The 23,791-nt window shown below is 34.3% G+C and overlaps 1 protein-coding gene across 5 annotated transcripts in view; it reads left to right on the top strand.

Moving 5' to 3' along the window:
• The window catches only part of ATAD2B (ATPase family AAA domain containing 2B), a 122,299-nt gene that overhangs the window by 34,258 nt on the left and 64,250 nt on the right, over positions 1-23,791 (top strand). For all 5 annotated transcript variants that reach the window (XM_061433189.1, XM_061433188.1, XM_061433190.1 and 2 more), the window contains 7 exons: positions 3,313-3,411; positions 7,048-7,159; positions 7,473-7,588; positions 9,050-9,224; positions 13,493-13,581; positions 16,705-16,864; positions 18,237-18,327. In XM_061433189.1, the coding sequence (XP_061289173.1) occupies positions 3,313-3,411; positions 7,048-7,159; positions 7,473-7,588; positions 9,050-9,224; positions 13,493-13,581; positions 16,705-16,864; positions 18,237-18,327 (842 nt within the window). The remainder of the gene's footprint in view (positions 1-3,312; positions 3,412-7,047; positions 7,160-7,472; positions 7,589-9,049; positions 9,225-13,492; positions 13,582-16,704; positions 16,865-18,236; positions 18,328-23,791) is intronic.

A 23,791-nucleotide genomic window follows, 5' to 3' on the forward strand; every position in this document is an offset into this window, starting at 1 on the left:
CTGACTAATTAGAAAAGACCCTGATGCTGGGAAAGATTGAAGGCAGGAGGATAAGGAGATGACAAAGGATGAAATAGTTGGATGGCATCACTGACTCAATGGACATGAGTTTGAGCAAGCTCCAGGAGTTGGTGAAGGACAGCGAAGCCTGGTGTGCTGTGGTCTATGGGGTTGCAAAAAGCCAGACACACCTGAGTGACTGAACAACAAGTAGTTCTTTCTTTATGTAGTATAGAAGTCCTTTGTCACAAATTGCCAGTCTTTCTTCTCAGTTCTTAGTTTGTGTTTTAACTTTGCTTTTGGTTGTCTTTACCAGAAAGTTTTTATTTTTATGTAATCAAATTTATCAGCCTACTATTTTTTTTAGAGGGGCTTCCCAGTTGACCCAGTGGTAAACACTCTGCTTGCCAAGCAGAAGATGCAGGTTCAATCTCTGGATCAGGAAGATGCCCTGGAGAAGGAAATGGCAATCCACCCCAGTATTCTTGCCTGGGAAATCCCATGGACAGAGGAACCTAGTGGGCTCCTGTTTAGAAGAGCCTGGTGTGCTACAGTCCACGGGGTTGCAAAGAATTGGACGTGACTGAGTGACTGAACAACAATTACAATATTTTTAGATTTTGAATTATAGTTAGAAAAGCCTTCCTAAATCCAGAGTGTTAAGGAAGTTCACCTTTGTTTATTTTTATTTTATTTAATTTAGAATACTGATGGTTTTCTTTTTTAAAATTTTTATTGGAGTATAGTTGATTATAATGTTGTGTTAGTTTCAGGTGTATAGCAGAGTGAATCAGTTATGCATATAGCACCTTTATTTTTAATGTTTCATATTTTACTCTACTTTTGATCCATCTGAATTTTATTCTTGTGTGAGATTTGTAGTATGGATCCAGCTTTTTTCCCAGGTGGAAAATGAGTTTTTCCAACCTCATTTATTGAGTGAATCTGTGTTTTTTCCATTGATTACAGTTGCCACATTTATTACCGAATTATGTATAATGTATAAATATTATATTACATAAAAGATGTCCTTGTCAATTTTTTTTCTTTATTCTTATATTTTTTCTCAGATGGCTGTTTGTATATATGCAAACAGTTAATTTCTGTATATTAATTGTACCCCACTTCTTTATTGGGAATGCATCTAGCAAATCCTCTGTAAGATTGATGCTTAAGAAAGATATATTTTATATTTTAGACAATTCGTGGTTGTTAATAATCTTGTCATTGAGGCTTAGAGGATTTTTGTTTTGTTTTGTTTTTTTGGGGGTTGTTTTTGACTATGCTTCATGGCTTGTAGGATCTTAGTTCCCTGACGAGGGATTGAGCCTGCATCCTTGGCAGTGAAATCTCAGAGTCCTAACCACTGGCCTGCCAGGAATTCCTGGACATACATTTTTATTTCTCTTGAGTATATCCCTTGGGGTAGAATTACCGGGCCATGTGATAACTTTATGGTTAATCATTTAAGAACTGCTTGAATGTTTTCCAAAGTGGACTATACCATTTTACATTCTCTCCATCAGTGTATAGGGTTTCCAGTTTTTCATATTCTCTTCAAAGCTTAATATTGTCTGACTTTTTGATTCTGGTCATCCTGATGAGTATAAAATGTATCTCATTATAATTTTTGATGATATGAGGCATATTTTCAAGTGCTTATTGGCCATTTTAATACTTTCCTTTGAGAACTGTCTTTGTGTCCTGTGCCTATTTAAAAATTGGGTTGTCTTTTTCTTACTGACTTATAAGGGCTCTTTATATATTCTCTATTCAAATTCCTTATCAGATATTTGATTTGTAAATATTTTATCCTGTTTCGTGGGTTGTGTTACTATCTTGATGATGTTCTTTGAAGCAAAAAGAACTTTAATTTTGATGAGGTTTAATTTATCTTTGTTGTTATTGTTCATGTTTTTGATGTCGTATCTAAGAATCCATTGCCAAATCTGTGATCATGAAGATTTATTCCTGTGTTTTCTTCTAAGAGTTTTATAGATTTAGCTCTATGTTTAGGTCTTTGATCCATTTTGACTTTCTTTTGTGTATGATGTGGCCCCTTCCCTTTATGATCCATTCTGCTTTTTGTGATATTGTGATACATTTTATAAACCTAGCAATTTGTTATTAGAATTATTCTTATAATTCTGTTTTATTTAAAAAGATTAGAGAATAAAGGCAATCAAGTATATGTTTATAGATTTTGGATAATAACTTTTATTTTATTTTTCTGGGTCTCTTTGTTTGTTCTTGTGAATTCAAGTAATCATCTGGAGTCATTTCTTTAGCCCAGTATGTACACTATTGCTTCTGATCACCTCATTAGAGCTGATGTATTATATTTTTATATATTAGGCTCACAACACACACACATAGAGTAAATGAACTTGAAAACAGGCATTTTTTCTTAAGGAGGGAAAGAAGTTAGAAAGTAAAATCAAAATTGCAAAGATTGAGTAGGTAACTATTTCAACAGTCTTCCTAAGGTCTTGGGAAACATTAAAATCTGATACAGGATGAAATGAAAAGACTCCTATTAATCAGGAGAAGGAATATTAGACATGTTAAAAGTCTTAATGAGCTGGGGAAAATCTGAGTTTTCTATTGAGGGAATTGGAATTGAATAGATATGCACAGGGTGTACACCATCCTTGAAGGCCATTCTGAGTTTCAAGTAAATTAATTTACAATGATTCCATTTTGTATGATACCATATTTTCTAGGTATTTTAGAGGTGTCATCAATTATTTTAATAATTAGATTTATTGAGTATTGTTTTTCCTCAAGGATTTTACTTTGATACTTTCATTCCATAGTAGTTATGATTGGAAACTTTTCTTCAAAAGTATGTTTTACAAGAAATTCAGACAAGATATAAGTATCTTAAATCAAAAGTGGAAACTCTTGTCTTCCTATAAACTGATGTATTATTTTTTTTAGCATATGTACTATTTCTGATTGTTTGGAAAATGGGAAAATAAGAGAAAAGGATAAGCTTTCTTTTCTAAGATTTTGATATTATTTATCAATCAGTGATAGACATTCCCTAAATTTGGATGCAAATTAAATTTGTTGTTTGATGGCTTTCTAAATTACCCTATTTAAAAGATTATAGCCTTATTCTCCTCCTGTTTTTTTTTCCTTCTGTTGAAAATTGCATGAGTATAAGGATCTTAATAAATATTTGCCAAATGAATGAGTGAATGTATGTATTTTATACCAAGCTAACAGTAGATGTGGTGCTCAGAATTTTGCTTTTTAAAAGCCCTTTGCTGCTGTAATGATTTTAAGGATTTTACTCTCTTTAAATAGGAGAAAGAAGCATGCTATTCACAGTAGTGACACAACTTCTTCTGATGAAGAACGATTTGAAAGAAGGAAATCAAAGAGCATGGCAAGAGCAAGAAATAGGTTAGTAAATTTTTAATTGTTACTTCCATGGTAGAAAAAAGGAATAACAGTTTAAACTTTGTGATTCTTACCTGTACCAGTATTTTGCTCACAGTGATACTCAACACATTAGAGTAATACACTAACTTGGTTTTTACATAGTAATTTTTAGAGTAGAAATCTAACCATGGGAAACTTCCCATAAATTACTTAACTGTGTTAGTATTCAATAAAACAGTGTGGGAAGATAAAGATAGAACCAGGGGAAGAGTCCAACCTCTATGACAGTCTCTTGTTCAGTAAAGAAAGAAAGTGAAAGTGAAGTCACTCAGTCGTGTCTGACTCTTTGCAACCCTGTGGACTATAACCTACCAGGCTCCTCTGTCCATGGGATTCTCCAGGCAAGAATACCGGAGTGGGTTGCCATTTCCGTCTACAGGGGATCTTCCTGACCCAGGGATTGAACCCGGGTCTCCCGCCTTGCAGGCAGACGCTTTAACCTCTGAGCCACCGGGGAAGCCCACTCCTCTAATCCAAATCCATTTAATGAGGCTGATTTTAGATGCTTAAAGTGATGATAGCACTCAAGAGTAAGACTTGATTTTAAATAGAATTATTTCAGGAGTCCTTGGGTTTTGTTGGAAACCTTGTTATAGTTTTGGTTTAGTGAATGCCTCTGGTGATCTTTGCTTAAGTAGAGTGACTCATTATTACATGGCTCACTAAAATCTTAAGAGTTTTCAGCGGGGAAGGGAATCAATGTTTTGCCTATTAGAGCATCAAATTATAATTTATCCTTTAAAATTTAAGTTAATGTTCTAGCTTATATGTACAATATGTACAATATTTAAAATAATATTTAGAAATTTTATATTTAGCAAAGCATTTCTATACTTTAGCATTATATATTTACTGTAGAAATATCAAGTTTTCAGTTAGCTGGTCTTGGAAACAAGTTTGGATTGGTGTAGATTATATGCTAGAAAGAGTTCCTTGTGTGGATGACAGAAAGTGTAGGAAAATCTAAGTTTAAATAAAAGAGTATAATGCCTCTTTAATCTGAACTATTCTGATACCTGCTTTGGAAGTTTTTAAAGTAAGTTCAGATTCAGAAATATCAGTGAAGTTACATTCATTATAGAACCTATACTTTTTTGAGGCTATTTATGTCATCTTTTGGTGTTTATGCAATATTTAAAAGAGGCAGCAGGTTGTATTTTCTTAGGGATAATTAAATTAATATTGTATAGGATTTTGAGTAGCTAAAGATGTATTTTAAGGTACCGACACAAAAAATAAGGCTTAATTTTAAAAACAGGATCTAATATTGGTTTCTCTTGAATTAAAAGAAAGGAAACTTATTTCTTCAATCATGTATTCTGAATTGATATACATAATAACTAAGGATAAATTTAAATATTGTATTAAAGCTTGAGTTTATTTAATGTCATATATAATATTAATAGTGTATATATAGTAGGTCTTTTTATTTTGTACTTATAGAATATCAGGTTTGTTAAGTTTTCTTATTTAGACTAGGTTGGACTCTTTGGGCAAATAAATTCATGACCTTAATTGCTTTGTCTTGTGAATAAATTTATTTCTGATCTATTGAAAAGAATTTAGGAAAAGTAGATCGAAACTATGAAATCTCTTGTCATTTTCTGGGTTATGAGAAAAGGGAGAAAGATAAAAGTGTGTCAAAGCAGATGGCATAAACAGATGGAGAGATATTCCATGTTCCTGGGTAGGAAGAATCAGTATTGTGAAAATGGCTATACTACCAAATGCAGTCTACAGATTCAGTGCTATCCCTATCATATTACCAATAGCATCTTTCACAGAACTAGAACAAAAAAATTTTACAATTCATATGGAAACAAAGAAGACCCCCCATAGCCAAAGCAGTCTTGAGAAAGAAGAATGGAGCTGGAGGAATCAACCTTCCTGACTTCAGATTATACTACAAAGCTACAGTCATCAAGACAGTATGGTACTGGCACAAAACCAGAAATGTAGACCAATGGAACAAGATAGAAAGCCCAGAAATAAACCCATGCACCTGTGGGTACCTTATTTTTGACAAAGAAGGCAAGACTATGTAATGGGGCAAAGACAGCCTCTTCAATAAATAGTGCTGGGAAAACTAGACAGCTACATGTAAAAGAATGAAATTACAATGCTTTCTAACACCATACACAAAGATAAACTCAAAATGGATTAAAGACCTAAATGTAAGACCAGAAACTATAAAACTCTTAGAGGGAAACATAGGCAGAACACTCGACGACATAAATCAAAGCAAGATCCTCTATAACCCACCTCCTAGAGTAATGGAAATAAAAACAAAAGTAAACAAGTGGGACCTGATTAAACTTAAAAGCTTTTGCACAGCAAAGGAAACTATAAGAAAGGTGAAAAGACAACCCTCAGAATGGGAGAAAATAATAGCAAATGAAACAACTAAAAAAAGGATTAATTTCCAAAATATACAAGCAGCTTATACAACTCAATGCCAGAAAAACAAAAACCCTATCAAAAAGTGGGAAAAAGACCTATACAGACATTTCTCCAAAGAAGACATACAGATGGCTAACAAATATATGAAAAGATGCTCAACATCACTCATTATGAGAGAAAGCAAATCAAAAGTATAATGAGGTATCACCTCACACCAGTCAGAATAGCTATCATCAAAAAGTCTACAAACAATAAATGCTGGAGGGGATGTGGAGAAAAGGGAACTCTCTTGCACTGTTGGTGGGAATGTAAATTGATACAGCCACTATAGAAGATGGTACGGAGATTCCTTAAAGAAACTAGGAATAAAACCACCATATGACCCAGCAAATCCCACTCCTAGGCATATACCCTGAGGAAACCAAAATTGAAAAAGACACATGTATTCCATTGTTCATTGCAGCACTATTTACAGTAGCTAGAACATGAAAGCAACCTAGATGTCCATTGACAGATGAATGGATAAAGAAGTTGTGGTGCATATACACAATGGAATATTACTCAACCATAGAAGGAACACATTTGAGTCAGTTCTGATGAGGTGGATGAACCTAGAACCTATTATACAGAGTGAAGTGAGTCAGAAAGAGAAAGAGAAAGATAAATATCATATTCTAACATGCTGCCATGTATGGGATTGCACAGAGTCAGACACGACTAAAGCGACTTAGCAGCAGCAGCACACATATACGGAATCTAGAAGAATCGTACTGAAGAACTTATTTACAGGGCAGCAACGGAGAAACAGACATAGAGAAGAGACTTATGGACATGAGGAGAGGGGAGGAGAGGGTGAGATGTATGGAAAGAGTAACATGGAAACATATTACCATATGTAAAATAGATAGCCAATGGGAATTTGCTGTATGGCTCAGGGATCTCAAACAGGGGCTCTGTATCAACCTAGAGGGTTGGGATGGGGAGGGAGATGGGAGGGAGGTTCAAAAGGGAGGGGATATATGTATGCCTATGGCTGATTGATGTTGAGGTTTGACAGAAAACAACAAAATTCTGTAAAGCAATTATCCTTCAATAAAAAAATAAATTTAAAAATGTGTTAAAGCTTTAAAACTTGTTTATGATTTTAAGAACATGTAACTTTTTAATGTTATCTGCTTAAATTTTTATGAATTTCAGGTGTTTGCCTATGAACTTAAGAGCAGAAGATTTAGCTAGTGGTATTCTCCGAGAACGTGTTAAAGTGGGCGCAAGCTTGGCTGATGTTGATCCAATGAATATTGATAAATCAGTAAGTTTTGTAAATGGTTTTCTAGAAATACCTCTTTTTTTTTTTTTTTGGTCACACAGCTTGTGGGATCTTAGTTCCCCCATCAAGGATTGAATCTGTGCTCCCTTCAATAGAAGCGTGGTGTCCTAACCACCATACTGCCAGGGGATTCCCTAAAGTATAATTTTTTGAATTCTGTTTATATATGAACTTTATATTTAAACTTCAGTTCCTGCTGAAGGCATGTATTTTGCAATCATTATCTCATACATTAAAAAGAAACCTATATATAATTAAAATTATTTTGTACTAAACTTTCCCCCTTCTTTCCAAGGTGCGGTTTGATAGCATAGGTGGATTGAGTCATCATATTCATGCACTAAAGGAAATGGTAGTATTCCCACTTTTATATCCAGAAATTTTTGAAAAATTTAAAATTCAGCCTCCAAGGTTAGTAATGCTAGATGTTTATTATTGTTATTGTTAATTTATCAAATTTCAATTAGTAATTATAAATCTAAATATTATTTATAAATATTTTATGTATATTTATTTGATATGTTCTAGCAATGAGAATTAGGAATGAAAGTTTATTATTTAGAGCTCAAAAGCTGTGGTACTTGAAGTTTATATTTCAGCATTTAAGACTCGGACATAGGATGAGATTCTTTATGCAGGCCTTGAATATACAAGTGGATTGCCCAACTAGATTTTCCTTAATTTAGTCTCCTAAATAGCATTGAGTTTGATACTATATGTTGTTTAGTCTTTGAAAGCACAATTTCAGTGAAGTGTTTAATGATGTGGTATTTTTGAAATGGTAAACTTGATAATTTATTTTTATGATCAGATTAATTGTGTCTGATCATGAGGTGGTTAGCTAGTTAACTATTAGAAAAGACTGAGCAATTATGTCAGAGGAAATTGGGTAGAATGAAATATTCTGAAGATGTACACATAGACTTAGATTTAAACTGCTTAATATCCTTTTTTATTTAAGAGATTTGGTTCTAATTTGTTACTTTTAAGGATGTAGAAAATCTTTTAAAGAGTCATCTTCTATTTGAGTGAGTTAAATGTTGGCCTGTAATTCTACAGTGGCTCTTATGAATCATAATAGAAATTTATTTACTTTTTATATGATATGATCCAATGAATATGATTATATCCATTGGATTCAGTTACTATTAAAAAATAGTAAATTAAAAAAAACCCATTAATGAGAAACTTTAAATAATGGAGTTATAAACAAAATATGTTATAAGCTAAAAGTAATCTTCCTCTTTAGAGAGAACAATTTTTATATTCTTTATAACTTTCTTTTATACATATATGCATATATTAAGTTTATGATTTTGCCTGTATTGTGTGCATTTAAACATTTAATATAAATGAGATTACTCAATAATGCCCTTATGTAACTTTATTTTTCGCTCTATAATATAGATACCTCATATTAATAAATATTGTATGTATTATTCTATTTGACATCATACTAGTATTTATTTAATTTATAGATATAGTGGTGTATTTGTCCCTTATTAATAGATAGCATTTAGATTTTTTAAGAAAGTCTATAACATTCTTTTGAGTATTTCTACATGATTTTGTAAAAAATGTGCAATTTCTGGGTCACAGGGCAAACGCCTTTAATATGTTGCCAAATTACTGTCTTCCCTGAGTGAGCTATTTCTTGCATCCCAAAGCTTGATTGTTTTGAGAACATTCTTGAGGGCTCTCAGCAAAGTGAGACTTTTGCCTGTGGACTACAAAATACAAAAGGCTTTGTTGGTGTCTAATAATAATCAGTATACATTAACTCAAACTTAAACAGGAGGTGCATACTTTTAAATTGATTATTAGTGCTAATGGTAACACTAATTTAGTTTTATTGACTCTCTATTCCTCTAGAGGCTGTTTGTTTTATGGTCCTCCTGGCACAGGTAAAACCTTGGTCGCCAGAGCGTTAGCTAACGAGTGCAGTCAGGGAGACAAAAAGGTGGCTTTTTTTATGCGGAAAGGAGCGGATTGTCTGAGTAAGTGGGTTGGTGAATCTGAGCGGCAGCTTAGGCTTCTTTTTGATCAGGTAAGTGAAGTCAGCTAATGTGAGAATATCTTCTTAATACTTAATATATTTGGTCTATAAATATTATACAAATTGTTCATAACAAGTCATATTTACCAATCAGTATGTTAAATTTAGGATCAGTAATTGGAATTTGTATGTCTTAGAGGTATTTAATAGCAGTTTCACTAGTACTAATTTAAGATGATTTACAACATATTTATTGAGGTGGCAACTTGGCATATAATAAATACGATGTTAAGTGCTTTTAAGATCCCTAGATATCCCATATAGCTTATAATCTAACTGAGGGACTAGAACAAGCATAAAAAGCTAAATATCTGTGCAAGAAATATCACAAAGTATATTATTTATTTTCATGAGTTACAAATGTGCTAGAAGAATTCAGTATTAAATGAATGCTTTTAAAAGACTGCATAAGGTAAATGAATATCATTTGGGCTATCGTTACTATTTATTTATAACTAACTTTAAAAATACCATTTCCTAATACTTATAAAATTAGTCCTGATATAAATTCACTTTTTAATTATTTGGGGTACTGAAGGAAGTCATTCATACATTGTAATGCAACTTATATATTGTTATGTCTAAGGAGATTCACATGACACTTTAAAAATGCTTAGAGCAAGCATTTGTTGAATACCCATTACTGAGTTGATGTGTATCAAAGTTCTACCTAATTGGTAAAGCATTTCAAATATTATTTTTAGTTACTGTCGGTATCCATGTTAAAGACTGCTGTGTTCTAGATAGTGGGTCTAGAAAATGGGATAAAGTAAAATTGTTAACTTCAAGGTGTTCAGTGTCTATTGAGAAGTCAAACATATGCAGTCTTCATGTTTCAAGAGGATTTCATAATAATTAGAAAATAATGTAAAATAACATTGGATTTGGGGAGAATCAGCTTGGGAATATTGGCAAATTGTCCAATGACTTAATTTAAAATTTTTGACAGTATTATACTTTTTGCAACTTGATACTGGGTGTAGGAATGTTTCTTGGTTTTATTAAAAACCATAGCATAAATCATTCTGCTTTGTTTTATGTTTTGGTTATTTTGGCTGTGAGGCATGTGGGATCTTTAACTCCCTTACCAGGGATCAAACCCACACCCCCTTCATTGGAAAGTGAAGTCTTAACCACTGGACCACCAGGGAGTCTCCATGCTGCTTTTTAAATCTGTGTTTACTTTATTCGTGTTTCATTTCTATTTCTTTGTGGGCAAGAGATTTGAAATGTTTTCTTTCTTTTTTTTAAAAAAACTGCTTGTAGTCATTATATGTCTTTTTAAATGACAAGAATCTACATTCCTAAATTAAGGATATAATCTGTACTTTAAGTGAGATGAAGGAGGCGCAGTTGGCCTTCCATATCTGCCGGTTCTGCATCCACAGATTCAGGCAACAATTTCATCTCATATTGGTTGAGTTCACAGATGTGGAATCCATGGATATATAGGGCTGACAGTACTATGCTATTTTATATAAGGAACTTAAGCATCTTTGTATTTTGGTATCTCTGGGGAGCCTTGGAACTAATGCCCCCCCAACAGATACTGAGGGTTGACCATACAATGTATTGGCTAAGGTTTGGCCTTTGGTGTCAGAAAAATGTTAGTTCATATCTGACTTTACTATTAAGTATATACGAAAGTGAAAGTGTTAGTCTCTCAGTCATGTCTGATTCTTTGTGACTCCATGGACTATAGCCCACCAGGCTCCTCTGTCCATAGAATTCTCCAGGCAGGAATACTGGAGTGGGTAGCCATTCCCTTTTCCAGGGGATCTTCCTGACCCAGGCATTGAACATGGGTCTCCTGCATTGCAGGCAGATTCTTTACCATTTGAGCCCCCAGGGAAGCCCTATTAAGTATATAACTTTAAGTAACTGAAAGCATCTGATCCTTATTGCCTCTTCTATAAAATGGAGCAAATAATGCCTATTTAATTGGACTAATGTGAATTTTTCCTGAAAGGAAGTGTATATAATTGACTCTTGAACCATACAGGGGTTAGGGGCACCAACTTTCATGCAGTTGAAAATTGGTGTTTAATTTTTGACTCCCCCAAACTTAACTACTAACTGCCTACTGTTGATAGGAAGCCTTACCGATAATATAAACAGTTCAGTTCAGTCGCTCAGTTGTGTCCGACTCTTTGCGACCCCATGAACCGCAGCACACCAGGCCTCCCTGTCCATCACCAACTCCTGGAGTTCACTGAGACTCACGTCCATAGAATCAGTGATGCCATCCAGCCATCTCATCCTCTGTCGTCCCCTTCTCCTCCTGCCCCCAATCCCTCCCAGCATCAGTCTTTTCCAATGAGTCAACTCTTCGCATGAGATGGCCAAAGTACTGGAGTTTCAGCTTCAGCATCATTCCTTGCAAAGAAATCCCAGGGCTGATCTCCTTCAGAATGGACTGGTTGGATCTCCTTGCAGTCCAAGGGACTCTCAAGAGTCTCCTCCAACACCACAGTTCAAAAGCATCAATTCTTCGGCGCTCAGCCTTCACACTCCAACTCTCACATCCATACATGACCAATGGAAAAACCATAGCCTTGACAGTTAACATCCATATTTTGTATTATGTATTGTATTCTGTATTCTTACAGTAAAATAAGCTAGAGAGAAGAAAATGTTAAGAAAAATCATGAGATTTGCAATACTGTAATATATTTACCAAAACCAAAGTTTTACATTGCCTGAATATAAGTTGAATTCTCTCTCAACCTATGTCAGTGTTGTCTTATATAATACAAAACACTGTGGATGTTATACATATTATACTATACATCAAAAATGAAAAAATAATATGAAAAAGAAACTCATATTTATTAGGTATCACGATTCATGCATTGATAACAAAGAAACAGCTTTAAATCCTGGTGCTCATTTCTCTTCTTTACTAATAAATGTGAATGGGGCACTGTTGTCTGCATTAAAAACCTGTTCAGACAGATACTCTTTCTCATCAGTGGTTTTTTTAATGGTGTCTGGAAACTTGTCTGCTGCCGCTTGGTCAGAAGAAGGTACCTCTTCTATTACCTTGACTGTTTTTTAGTTTTTAAAATATAGTTTTTTCAGAGGAAAATGGCATAGCCAATTGGAAAACTACTTAATCTTCAACCCCAATTTTGTTTTCTTTAAACTTAGAAGTAACTTTTGTTGTTGTTTAGTTGCTAAGTCGTATCTGACTCTTTGTGACCCCATAGACTATAACCTGCTAGACTTCTCTGTCCATGGGATTTCCCAGGCAAGAATACTGGAGTGGGTTGCCATTTCCCTCCAGGAGATCTTCCTGATTCAGGGATTGAACATGTCTCTTGAATTGCAGGCAGATTCTTTTCCTCTGAACCACCAGGGAAGCCCTAGAAATGACTTAGTAATTTATTGTTTTAAACAAACTCCCACTTTCACTTTTAAAGTTTACCATCTACTCATGATGAATCCTTCCAAGAAGATTGCTCCAGTGTGTATTTCCAGGTCCTCGCTTTGTTCCTTTTACCAAAAAATGCAAAACACAATTCCATTGTGCATCTTTAGGGCTCCAGTCATCAAAAATAGGGGAAAAAAATCTTTGAAATAGCCAATCAAGTTGAATTTAAAAAATCCACATGATTGCAGATGGGTTGGGGCAGGAATCCACTCCTGTGTTCTTGGTCATCTGATACCACTCCATGAATCCTTGTAATTCACCCTCCCTATCCTGAGCACATATGATTTGAATCCAGTGATCTAGCTTCAAGGATTGGGGTCCAGTGAGCCCTCTCTAGTCCAAACCTCTCTCTAAAATTATTGTCATCCTTTGTTGGTGTTAATTTCTTCAGGTTTAGATTCTTCACCTTCCTTTTGCTTTAAGTTTTCATAGAATGACCTTGCTTTTTCTTAAATTATATTAGAGTTTATAAGAATGTTTTTCTTATATCCTTACATGGAAGCTAATTAAAATGTCATTAACATAAAATAGTCTGTGTTATATGATAAAAGCAATATGAATAGTGTGTTTAAATGTGTTTAATAGTATGTTTAAAATACATGTATGTGTATGTGTGTAAATGACATGTATGGCAGAATAAACAAATTGAAAACTGTTGTGATTGGAGACTGAGGAGATAGGAGCTTTTCTTTTTCCTCTATAATCTTTCTTACCTGCTGCATGTTGTACCATTTGCTTATATTATCTATTTACTTCTGTTACTTATTAAAAAAAATAGTAATTAAAAATGAAAACTAATACAATACTTGTTTTCTTTTTATCCTAGGCATATTTGATGAGACCTTCTATAATATTTTTTGATGAAATAGATGGATTAGCTCCAGTTCGCTCTAGCAGGCAAGATCAGATCCACAGGTAATATTTTCTAATCTGATTATGTTGAATTCATATGTTGACATAGTACTAAGACTTAACCCTTGAATTAGTGCTATGAGGCTTGTAAGATGCGAACTGTTTCCTTGATGAAGACATCTTTCTTATAACGTGTGTGCATGAGTGTGTGTGTGTGCATGTGTGCACTCAGTTACTGTTGTGTCTGACTCTTTGTGACCCTGTGGTCTATTACCCATCAGGCTCCACCGTCCTCTGATGTTTGTAGATAGGATTTTCCTATTTTGAATTGAGCTGCTTAAATTTGTGAGCTTCTAATTTTCATCATAGCTGTAATGTTTTTATAATATTTTATTTCTTAAAAAATTTTTTTGTTTCTCTTGTCCCTGTGAATATTTGTGACTAAGCTTTTGCTTGCCTTTCCCCCACCATTTGGAACCTTCATTTATATAAAATGTCTGAAATAATCAAATTCATAAATGGTACAAAATTTATCAAGTAAATACTAACAGAAAGCTACTATTGCTGTATTAGGCAAAATTGTCTGTAAGATGGAAAGCATTATTATAAATATAAAGAGGATCCCCTTAAAATGATAAAAGCTTCAACTTATTAAAAGATGTAATTGTTTAAAATCTGTAATTCCCTAATTACTATATTTCAAACTGTATAAAACAAAAATTGACAGAACTGCAAAGAAAGAGTCAAACTGATCATCATTGTGAAAGAGATCATGTACTTCTTGGTAATTAATAGAACAAAGGCGCATAAAATAAATGTAGATTATTTGGGCAACTGTGTTATATGAATCTGATCTTGTATGCTTACTTATCTAAGGCAATACAGAATGAACACTAGTTTTAAACATCATTTATAAAAACATCATATATTATGCCTTAAATCACAATTAATTTCCAAAGTTTAGTAATATACAAAATGTAAGAGATAACAAAAAGAGAAGCGGAAAATTTTATGTCTGTTATCAACAGCTATTGCTCTAATTCTAAATAATCTTATGGTACTAGTGAAATAAAAACTATAACTAATAGTATATGAACTGCAAACAAAGATATACAGAAATCAAGAAATTAAAAAGTTGCTTCTTTGAAAAAAATAAAATTGAAACCAACCTCTGGCACAATTGGCCATGAGAAAAAATCCATTGATAAAGCAGTATTTAGGAATACAAAATGTGATGTTGTTTTAGATTTTATAAACATTAAAGATTAAGAGGATAAAAGCTTAAGCTCAAGAGGTTAAAGTATAAAACTTTTAGGAAAAAACCTGTGGGAAAATTTTCATAACCTGAATGTTGAAGTTCACAATATTTTTGGGTAATAGCCAAAAATTGGAAACAGTCTAAATGTCCATCAACATGTATATCAACAATTTGGGATATATCATAAAATGGAATATTGTTTTAGCAATGAAAAGGAATAAACTGTTGTTAAACAATTTCACATGTTAGCAAAGTAATTCTCAAAATCTTCACACTAAGTATGTGAACCAAGAACCTCCAGATGTTCAAGCTGGATTTAGAAAAGGCAGAGGAACCAGAGATTAAATTGCTAACATCCATTGGATCATGGAAAAAGCAAGAGAATTCCAGAAAACATCTACTTCTGCTTTATTGTCTATGCCAAAGCCTTTGACTGTGTGGGTCACAACAAACTGTGGAAAATTCTTCAAGAGATGGAAATACGAGACCACCTTACCTGCCTCCTGAGAATCCTGTTTGCAGGTCAAGAAGCAACAATTAGAACTGGATACAGGAACAATGGACTGGTTCTAAATTGGGAAAGGAGTACATTAAGGCTGTATATTGTCACCCTGCTAATTTAACTTGTATGCAGAATACATCATGTGAAATGCCAGGCTGGATGAAGCAGAAAGTGGAGTAAAGATTACTGGGACAAATGTCAATAACCTCAAATACGCAGATGACAGAACCCTTATGGCAGGAAGTGAAGAGAAATTAAAGAGCCTCTTGATGAAGGTGAAAGAGGAGAGTGAAAAAACTGGCTTTAAACTCAACATTCAGAAAACAAAGATCATGGCATCTGGTTCCATCACTTCATGGCAAATAGATGGGGAAACAGTGGAAACAGTGACAGACTTTAGTTTTTTGGGCTCCAAAATCACTGCGGATGGTGACTGCAGCCATGAAATTAAAAGGCGCTTGCTCCCTGGAAGAAAAGCTATGACCAACCTAGACAGCATATTAAAAAGTAGAGACATTACTTTGCCTACAAAGGTCCCTGTAGTCAAAGCTATGGTTTTTCCAGTAGTCATGTGTGGATGTGAGATCTGGACAATAAAAAAGGCTGACTGCTGAAGAATTGATGCCTTTGGGCTGTGGTGTTAGAGAAGACTCTAGAGAGTCCCTTGGACTGCAAGGAGATCAAACCAGTCAATCCTAAAGGAAATCAATCCTGAATATTCATTGGAAGGACTGATGTTTGAAGCTGAAGCTCCAATACTTTGGCCACGTGATGTGAGGAGCTGACTCATTAGAAAAGACCCTGATGTTGGGAAAGATTGAAGGCAGGAGGAGAAGGGGACAACAGAGAATGAGATGGTTGGATGACATTACTGACTTGACGTATGTGAGTTTGAGCAAGCTCCGGGAGATGGTGAAGAACAGGGAAGCCTGGTGTGCTGCAGTCCATGGGGTCACAAAGAGTCAGACAATTTCAAATAATCATGCTGAGGGAAAGAATCCAGAAGAAGAAAAGTATTTACTGTGTGATCCCATTTATATAAAATTTTAGGTAATGCAAGCTAATGTATAGTGACAGAACTTGGATCAGTAGTTTCCAAGGGATTGGGTAGAGGTCAACGAGGAGTGGTGGGGATGGATTACGAAGGGTGCAAAGAGGAGCATGATGAATATTACTTTCTTCCTCAATGGTGATAGTTTCACATACTTCAAAATTCAGCAATTTGTGTTCTTTAAACATATCCAGTGTATTATGTCAGTCATATCTTCAGAAGACTTAAACCTGTTTAGAGCAATATGAGAAAGTTAATTGGAACTTAGTTTCACTTTTGAACATGGGTATAAAAATCTTTAAGACTGATAAAAGTTAGTATAAGCAGCAGTTTTTGCAACTTTTTCTTTCTTTCCTCTTTAAAATTTTCTTACAGCTCTATAGTGTCAACCCTCCTTGCTCTTATGGATGGATTAGACAATAGGGGCGAAATTGTTGTTATTGGTGCTACAAATAGACTTGATTCTATAGACCCTGCTCTTAGGAGACCTGGTCGTTTTGACAGAGAATTTCTTTTCAACCTTCCAGATCAAAAGGTAACTGTTTCTGTTTTCAATATACTAAGATTTATTTCTCATTTGATTATGAAGTATGTGTTTGTGTGTGTGTGTGTACACACCAGGCTTCCCTGTTCTTCACCATCCTTGAGCTTGCTCAAACTCACATACGTCAAGTTATATATATATATGAAAGAAAATATTTGTTATAGCATTGGTTTATTTTTGGTAGCTGAATGCCCAACTTAGACCTTGGAATTGAAGTAATAGCTACTGATTCCAGACTTTGTCAACTTTTGAGCAAAATTTATCCTGATAACTTCCAAGTTCTTTTTGTCTTGGTGCTAATCCCAGATTCCTCACCAAGCCAATAATAATTTTATCTTGGTTATAATTTGCTTTTTCATAATCTTAATCTCCAGGATCCCCTGGAGAAGGAAATGGCAACCCACTCCAGTACTCTTGCCTGGAGAATCCCATGGATGGAGGAGCCTGGTTGGCTACAGTCCATGGGGTCGCAGAGAGTCAGACATGACTGAGCGACTTCACTTCCTCAATCTTAAGAAACTCAAGTAGCAGTATTGAGGCAATAAGGACGTTCAATTTTAGAAAGTGTTGTTTTTCCCCTGAAAGAAGACAAATGTGAAAAAAACATTCTGATGTGACTTTTCAGCTGATTATGAATTCTTATACTTCAGTGTTTCTTTTTTTTTTTTAATGTGGGAGAAAAAGAAATTTAATTTGGAACCAAGATGTTAAAATTTTGATTGTGTTATACAGTTAGATTTAAGGTAGAGAATGCTATTTTGAAAGAAAAAAATCAAGGTAAAATTGTGTAAACCTTTGGTTTTTTCAGTGAATTCAATTACTATTCATGGAGATTACCTTGTTATGTGTTAAGTGTGAAAGCATTCATGAACTTATATGACATTGTGTATTATATTTCTGTACTTAATCTAAAACTTCAACTTCAAACTGTAATGACACTTTATGCATATTAGAACTGAAAGGATCTGAGAAATCTAAATATATAGTTTGTTTAAAAGTTATGGATATTATAATGCATTGAAGTTTTTTGCTTATACATTTTCAGATGGTAAAAATGATGTGGAGGAAAGTGAAATTTAGTTTTGAGATCTAGTCCTACGTCAAGTTCTTTTACCTCTCAGACTATTACATGTCCTAGTTTGTGAAACAAGGATCTCTACTACATAGCTCACAGGGTTATTATGGGAATCAGAGTTAACACGGATGCCAAGCTGTTTATGCTTCTTTTAAAATAAACCATTGCTTTTCTGGGATATGGTTAGTTGATGAATTTGTTCCATCTGATACATTTTGGGGTTGATGATATTTTATTTGTATTTTTTTCCTTAAGCAAGATTTTATTTATCTGTGCTTTTCTTCTTAGGCAAGAAAACACATTTTACAGATCCATACCAGGGACTGGAATCCAAAATTGTCAGATGCTTTTTTAGGTGAATTGGCTGAAAAATGTGTTGGTGAGTGCTACTATTTGAATTTTTGATTGTCATTGTTTGTTCTGCTCAGCCTCCCTTTCCCCTTATATTTGGAATGTGAATGAGTATAATTATATTTTTGTGCAATAGATGGCTTTGCTTTCAAATGTAAAAAATTATTTTAAACCATTTCACTTGAAGTTTGAACACTTCTAAATTAGAATTTTAGCAGCCATTAGGTGTTTTGATTAACAAAGCTCCGTAGTAATAATGCCTTTCATTGAATGCTGGATTTCCAATCTTATTACAGTATCTCCTTTTAGGAACTGTTCCCTTTTAGAAATTTTACTAAGAAAAATAAGCTTAAACAAGAGGTAAAGATCCATGTATAGGGCAGGACTATAGTCTTTTACTTCGCAGATTACATGATGGACTCATCTTCATTCTGGTGGTGTAGAAAGAAGTTGAGTGAGAGGAGTCTTCAAAGAAAACACTTAATGACATCTGCTGTATTTCCCTAAATGTTAAACTCTCCAAGTTAATGTTAAATTATTCACAGAGTAGAAGATCTCCTACAGAGTGAATGAACACTGTTGCCCTAAAAGGATATGGTGAGAGTATTTTATGAGCATACATAGGAGATGGAATTCAGAGGTTTTAGAATTCAGGAGTTTGGCACTAATTAGGTCTGAAATAAAAATGAATATAGTCTTAAGCAGCTGAATATACACGCAGGTATTTTTCTTTCATTCTTTTTCTGTCTTTTGTCTATTTTTCTCTCATTCTCTCAAAAATATAGATTAAAAAAATCTCTCCATGAACTTTTTAAGCATTATGAAAAGTTCCCCTAATAAGTCCACTAACAATCAGCAGTCTACTTGGGAAAAGTTTAAAGTTACCAAAACCAAAAAGAACAACTTAGTTAAAAAATCATTGTGGTCCACCATCAAATAATTAAAACTTAAATAGAACATTAGTCCATTCAGTTAGCTACATCCGAATTATCCTCTTCATCCACAGGGACCTCCATCTCCGAAGCAGCATACCTCAACTTTTGAACCACAAAGACCTCGACATCTTCTGGTGAGGAGAAAAACGTAAATCTCTCCAGCACTACTCCAGTTTAAGCTTTGCCTGGTATAAGAGAGCATGCGCCAAACCCATTTCATGTAAATTTGGCTTGACCTTTGCAAAGCCTTGTGCTGCTTTATGGGAGAGGGTGGTATTTGGTACAAAATCCAGTCTTTGCCCTTTTTGAAAATTTGACCCCTTTTATTTCCTGCTACTTTTATGATATTGTGTTAGAGTACAGATCAGAATGGAAAGTCTTTGTTGATTGGTCTGTGAATTTGTCACAGAATGATCCTTAACTGAAATAAGCAGAAGTCTTCAGATAATCTTGGAAATTCCCTGAGTAATCTAAAAATTATTTTTTATTACCCTATCTACCATCTGAAATATTATATACTCTAATTCGTCATCCTAAATATTAGATTCTCAGTTTTCTTTTTAATTTCCAAAGGCCACTACTTCTCATTTTACCAGGTTATTTATTTTAGCTTTTAGTCAGTTTCTTAAGTTAAAAAAATTTTAAGACATACTTTGTTATAGGACTGAAAAACTTCTCTTGCCTTTTTTGGGGGTGGCGTTGCTGGTTTAGAATCTGCTTATATATATATACTATTTTCTTCCTGGAGAGTGACATAAAAATATAATTAATTATAATTAACTGACTTCTGATTTTGTTTGTGACATTTATTTCATTTAAGAAACCAATTCACATTAAAAAAAAAATCAAATGCAAGTCTTCAAACAGGAATGAAATAGCAATACACTTTAAATTCATTATGAAGTTACCACTTATGTATCCCAAAGATGTTTTAACATGTATGGGTTCAATAGAGTGAAATTTATGCCTAGCAAAAGAGTAAGCAGGTTTTTGATGAAGAACCGAAAACAGTTGACTTTTTCTTAGAGGTTATGGATTTGGTAACTTTTATCTTGAAATGAATTCCCAAGTACTTGGAGGTTTGCATGCTTCATAGGTGTGATTTTTAGTAGTCTTCAAGTAATTTTGGTATCCAGAACATGTGCATAAATAGTAGGAGCTTAAAGTTAATGAAGATCTTCTATCTAATCATATTTGTCTATTCATTTTCACTAAGAAGGTTTAAGCAATGAAAGGGTATCCGTCAATGAGGCATCTTAGCTTGTGGACCTTCACTGTTTGGTATTTTACTGAAAAAGTAGCTTCATAAAATTTTATTGCCTTTCCTAGTTTATAGCCTCTTTGAATAGTTTATACTTTCAGTCTGTCAGACAAATCTCCATCCTAACAGTACTCAAAATGCTTTTTTTGTGTGTGTCTATGATATGTGTGTTTATCAGACTATTAGAATTGTAATGGTAGAACTGGTATAGTTATGGAATTCTTACGGAAGGGATATTGATATTTTCTCTAATATCAACTTCTAACTCTCAAAAGAGGCTATATTTCAGTATTTCTAGAATAGTCATACATCTATTTTCTAAACCAGGACCCTTTGAGAGTGAAAAAAAAACGCTGTTTAGGCAAGCGGCCTAAACCAGGACATGTGATCACACTTGATATAACCTATTTAGCCTAGTTATGATACACCTTTAATCCTGTTTTAGAGTCTAGTAAGGGAAGTGTATAAAGTATTGCTACAGTCCGTGGGGTTGCAAAAGAATCAGACCTGACTTAGTGACTAAACAAAAGGAAAATACATTATTAACTCAGTAGTTCTCAATTTTTTGTTTATCAGATTGACTGGTAGTTTTCTCAAAATACACATTTATGATATTAAACCACCACTTAGTGATTCTGATTCACTACGTTTGTTGGTAACCTATTTTTGATTCATTTTCATTGTTTATTCAGAAGGCTAGTCAAGGTTGACAACCACAGATATAAACTAGTAATTCTCATTCATGAACAAATATAACAAAGATAAATCCTGTAATTTATAGTCTATTGGTCATGATAATCCATGTGAAAATTTATTTTTTTCAAGTAAAACTTTATTACTAATGATGAAATTCAAACTTTCAAGGAAAAAATTAGAATTTTTTTTTAACAAAATGGATAATAAGCCACACAGCAGTTCTCAAAGGGTGCTGTATGACTTATATTTGTCACTGTGAGCTGACAGCTTGCTAACACTTAAAAGACTATAGTGATAAGACTATAGTGCAGTGATATTAACAAATGTGATTTTTGGTATTGTTAATAAAATGTGTCAATATAAAAACTTCCATATAATTTAGGGAAGAAAATTTACTTCTTTAAATGGAATCTATTATAGTTGATAAACTCTAAAGTTATCTTTAATAAGTTAAGAAAAAATGAACAGTAGATTGCTAATTATATTATTAACATATTATGTCAAACACAAATGTTATGGGCAACATTTACTGTATAAAATAACTTTTAGTGACTTTTTTCTGTTCCGCATTGTTTTTGAGCATTTTTTTTCCTTTTTAACTTAGACTTTTAGCACTTAAAAATTGAATCATATAGGATGTTCAGTAACTGTCTATACTTTTAAAGAAGTAAAAGGAGTGTGGTTTATATTTTTTTGAAGTTGGTAGTTTATTCTTTACTTCCTCTGAAATGGATTGTTTGATTAATTTATATCTGAGCTAGTGTTCTACAGTTACTTTGTGGAATTAATGTCACAGATATGTATGGAACAGGAAAAGATAGTTTTTTTGGGGGGGGGGGATGTTCATTCCTTAAGAAGTAGAAAATAAAATGAGAGAGTGATGGTGTGATCACTCACCTACAGCCAGATATCCTGGAGTGCAAAGTCAAGTGATGCCTTAGAAAGTATCACTATGAACAAAGGTAGTGGAGGTTGTGGAATTCCAGCTGAGCTATATCAAATCCTAACAGATGATGCTGTGAAAGTGCTGCACTCAATATGCCAGCAAATTTGGAAAACTCAGCAGTGGCCACAGGACTGGAAAAGGTCAGTTTTCATTCCAATCTCCAAGAAAGGGAATGCCAAAGAATGCTCAAACTACCACACAATTGCACTCATCTCACAGGCTAGTAAAGTAATGCTCAAAATTCTCCAAGTGAGGCTTCAACAGTACGTGAACCATGAACTTCCAGATGTTCAAGCTGGATTTAGAAAAGGCAGAGATCAAAGGAACCAGAGATCAAATTGCCAACATCCGCTGGATCATAGAAAAAGCAAGAGAATTCCAGAAAAACATCTATTTCTGCTTCATTAACTACACTAAAGTCTTTGACTGTGTGGATCACAACAAAGTGTGGAAAATTCTTCAAGAGATGGGAATAGACCACCTTACCTGCCTCCTGAGAAACCTATATGCAGGTCAAGAGGCAGCAGTTAGAACTGGACATGGAACAACAGACTGGTTCCAAACTGGGAAAGGAGTACATCAAGGCTAATATATTGTCACCCTGCTTATTTAACTTATATGCAGAGTACATCGTGAGAAACGCTGGGCTGGAGGAAGTACAAGATAGAATCAAGATTGCCGGGAGAAATATCAATAACCTCAGATATACAGATGACACCACCCTTATGGCAGAAAGTGAAGAGGAACTAAAGAGCCTCTTGGTGAAAGTGAAAGAGGAAAGTGAAAAAACTGGCTTACAACTCAACATTCAAAACCCAAAGATCATGGCATCTGGTCCTATCACTTTATGGCAAATAGATGGGGAAACGATGGAAACCGTGACAGACTTTATTTTCTTAGGCTCCAAAATCACTGCACCTGGTGACTGCAGCTATGAAATTAAAAGACACTTGCTCCTTGAAAGAAAAGCTATGACCAACCTAGACAGCATATTAAAAAGCAGAGATATTACTTTGCTTACAAAGGTTCATATAGTCAAAGCTATAGTTTATCCAGTAATCATGTATGGATATGAGAGTTGGACCATAAAGAAAGCTGAGTGCCAAAGAACTGATGCTTTTGAACTGTGGTGCTGGAGAAGACTCTTGAGAGTCCCTTGGACTACTAGGAGATCAAACCAATCAATCTTAAAGGAATTGGATATTCATTGGAAGCATTGATGCTGAAGCTGAAGCTCCAATACTTTGGCCACCTGATGTAAAGAACTGCCTCATTGGAAAAGACCCTGATGCTGAGAAAGATTGAAAGCTGGAGGAGAAGAGGACGATAGAGGATGAGATGGTTGGAAGGCATCACCGACTCAATGGATATGAGTTTGAGCAAGCTCCAGGAGTTGGTAAAGGACAGGGAAGCCTGGTGTGCTGCAGTCCATGGGGTTGCAACCACACTACTGAGCGACTGAACTGAACTGAGTGGTAAACTTGTTTTTTTCTGAGGAATTTTTGGGAAATTGATTGCTGATATGGGACAGTGTCCAAGCTTCATCTGCTTATCCTTTTCTGAATTAAATTGTCATAGGACATAGTAAGTTTTCCCCTACCTCTTAATAAATGTTCCTTTTAAAAATAGAATACTTAATAATTTTAGTTGAAAT

This window comes from Bos javanicus, chromosome 11 (assembly GCF_032452875.1).
Source record: "Bos javanicus breed banteng chromosome 11, ARS-OSU_banteng_1.0, whole genome shotgun sequence".
Taxonomy (NCBI): domain Eukaryota; kingdom Metazoa; phylum Chordata; class Mammalia; order Artiodactyla; family Bovidae; genus Bos; species Bos javanicus.